The 1,382-nt window shown below is 59.7% G+C and overlaps 1 protein-coding gene across 1 annotated transcript; it reads right to left on the reverse strand.

Moving 5' to 3' along the window:
• Nucleotides 1–589: 589 nt before the first annotated feature.
• Nucleotides 590–1,173, reverse strand: LOC122923438 (histone H2B 1.1). Its single transcript, XM_044274248.1, has one exon. The coding sequence runs from the start codon at nt 1,011–1,013 to the stop codon at nt 633–635; it is 381 nt and encodes a 126-aa protein (XP_044130183.1). The 5' UTR covers nt 1,014–1,173; the 3' UTR covers nt 590–632.
• Nucleotides 1,174–1,382: the final 209 nt, after the last annotated feature.

Genomic DNA, 1,382 nt, shown 5'->3' on the forward strand with positions numbered 1-1,382 from the left:
GATTGGGCACGGAGGAGGAGGATGGGAGTAGTGAATGGGCATGGAGGAGGATGATGGGAGCAGTGAATGCGCATGGAGCAGGATGATGGGAGCAGTGAATGGGCATGGAGCAGGATGATGGGAGTAGTGAATGGGCACGGAGCAGGATGATGGGAGTAGTGAATGGGCACGGAGCAGGATGATGGGAGCAGTGAATGGGCATGGAGGAGGATGATGGGAGCAGTGAATGGGCATGGAGGAGGAGGAGGATGGGAGTAGTGAATGGGCATGGAGGAGGAGGATGGGAGTAGTGAATGGGCATGGAGGAGGAGGATGGGAGTAGTGAATGGGCATGGAGGAGGAGGATGGGAGTAGTGAATGGGCATGGAGGAGGAGGATGGGAGTAGTGAATGGGCATGGAGGAGGAGGAGGATGGGAGTAGTGAATGGGCATGGAGGAGGATGATGGGAGCAGTGAATGGGCACGGAGCAGGATAGCTTGTAGTGTAACTTCCACTAGCGGTACCGCATCTCATCTAGCTGACAGTGAGGAAACCGCAGCCACTGTGAGAACGGGGAGACGCGGGAGCAGCTCCGCTGGAGACAGGGTGGGGGCTCTGAGAAGAGCCTTTGGGTCCGGAGAGCGGGGGGCGCTCACTTGGCGCTGGTGTACTTGGTGACGGCCTTGGTGCCCTCGGAGACGGCGTGCTTGGCCAGCTCTCCGGGCAGCAGCAGGCGCACGGCGGTCTGGATCTCCCGGGAGGTGATGGTGGAGCGCTTGTTGTAGTGAGCCAGGCGGGAGGCTTCCCCTGCGATGCGCTCGAAGATGTCGTTGACGAAGGAGTTCATGATGCCCATGGCCTTGGAGGAGATGCCGGTGTCGGGGTGCACCTGCTTCAGCACCTTGTAGACGTAGATGGCATAGCTCTCCTTCCTGCTCTTCCTCCGCTTCTTGCCGTCCTTCTTCTGGACCTTGGTGACGGCTTTCTTGGAGCCCTTCTTGGGCGCTGGGGCGGACTTGGCGGGCTCGGGCATTCTGACTGAAGACACAATCTCGTCTGTTCTCCTCCTCCCTCCGCAGCGGTATTTATACACGGGCCATGCAAATGAGCTGCTGCTGACTGCGCGCCGATCTACTGGAGGAGAGGGTCACGTGGTGTCTCCACTTCTCCCAATTGGCAGCCTCACATCCATCCAGCTGAGCCGGGGGCGGAGAAACAAGAGGGGCGGGGCTCACTACATATTCATCCAGCTGAGCCGGGGGCGGAGCAAACAGAGGGGCGGGCTCACCTCCATCTATTCAGCAGAGCCGGGGGCGGAGCAACAGGAAAAGCGTGGTTCCCATCCATTCATTCACCTTAGTCGGAGGGCGGAGCAGCAGGAGGGGTGGAGCTCATAGCCATC

This window comes from Bufo gargarizans, unplaced genomic scaffold, assembly GCF_014858855.1.
Source record: "Bufo gargarizans isolate SCDJY-AF-19 unplaced genomic scaffold, ASM1485885v1 original_scaffold_1618_pilon, whole genome shotgun sequence".
Lineage (NCBI taxonomy): Eukaryota > Metazoa > Chordata > Amphibia > Anura > Bufonidae > Bufo > Bufo gargarizans.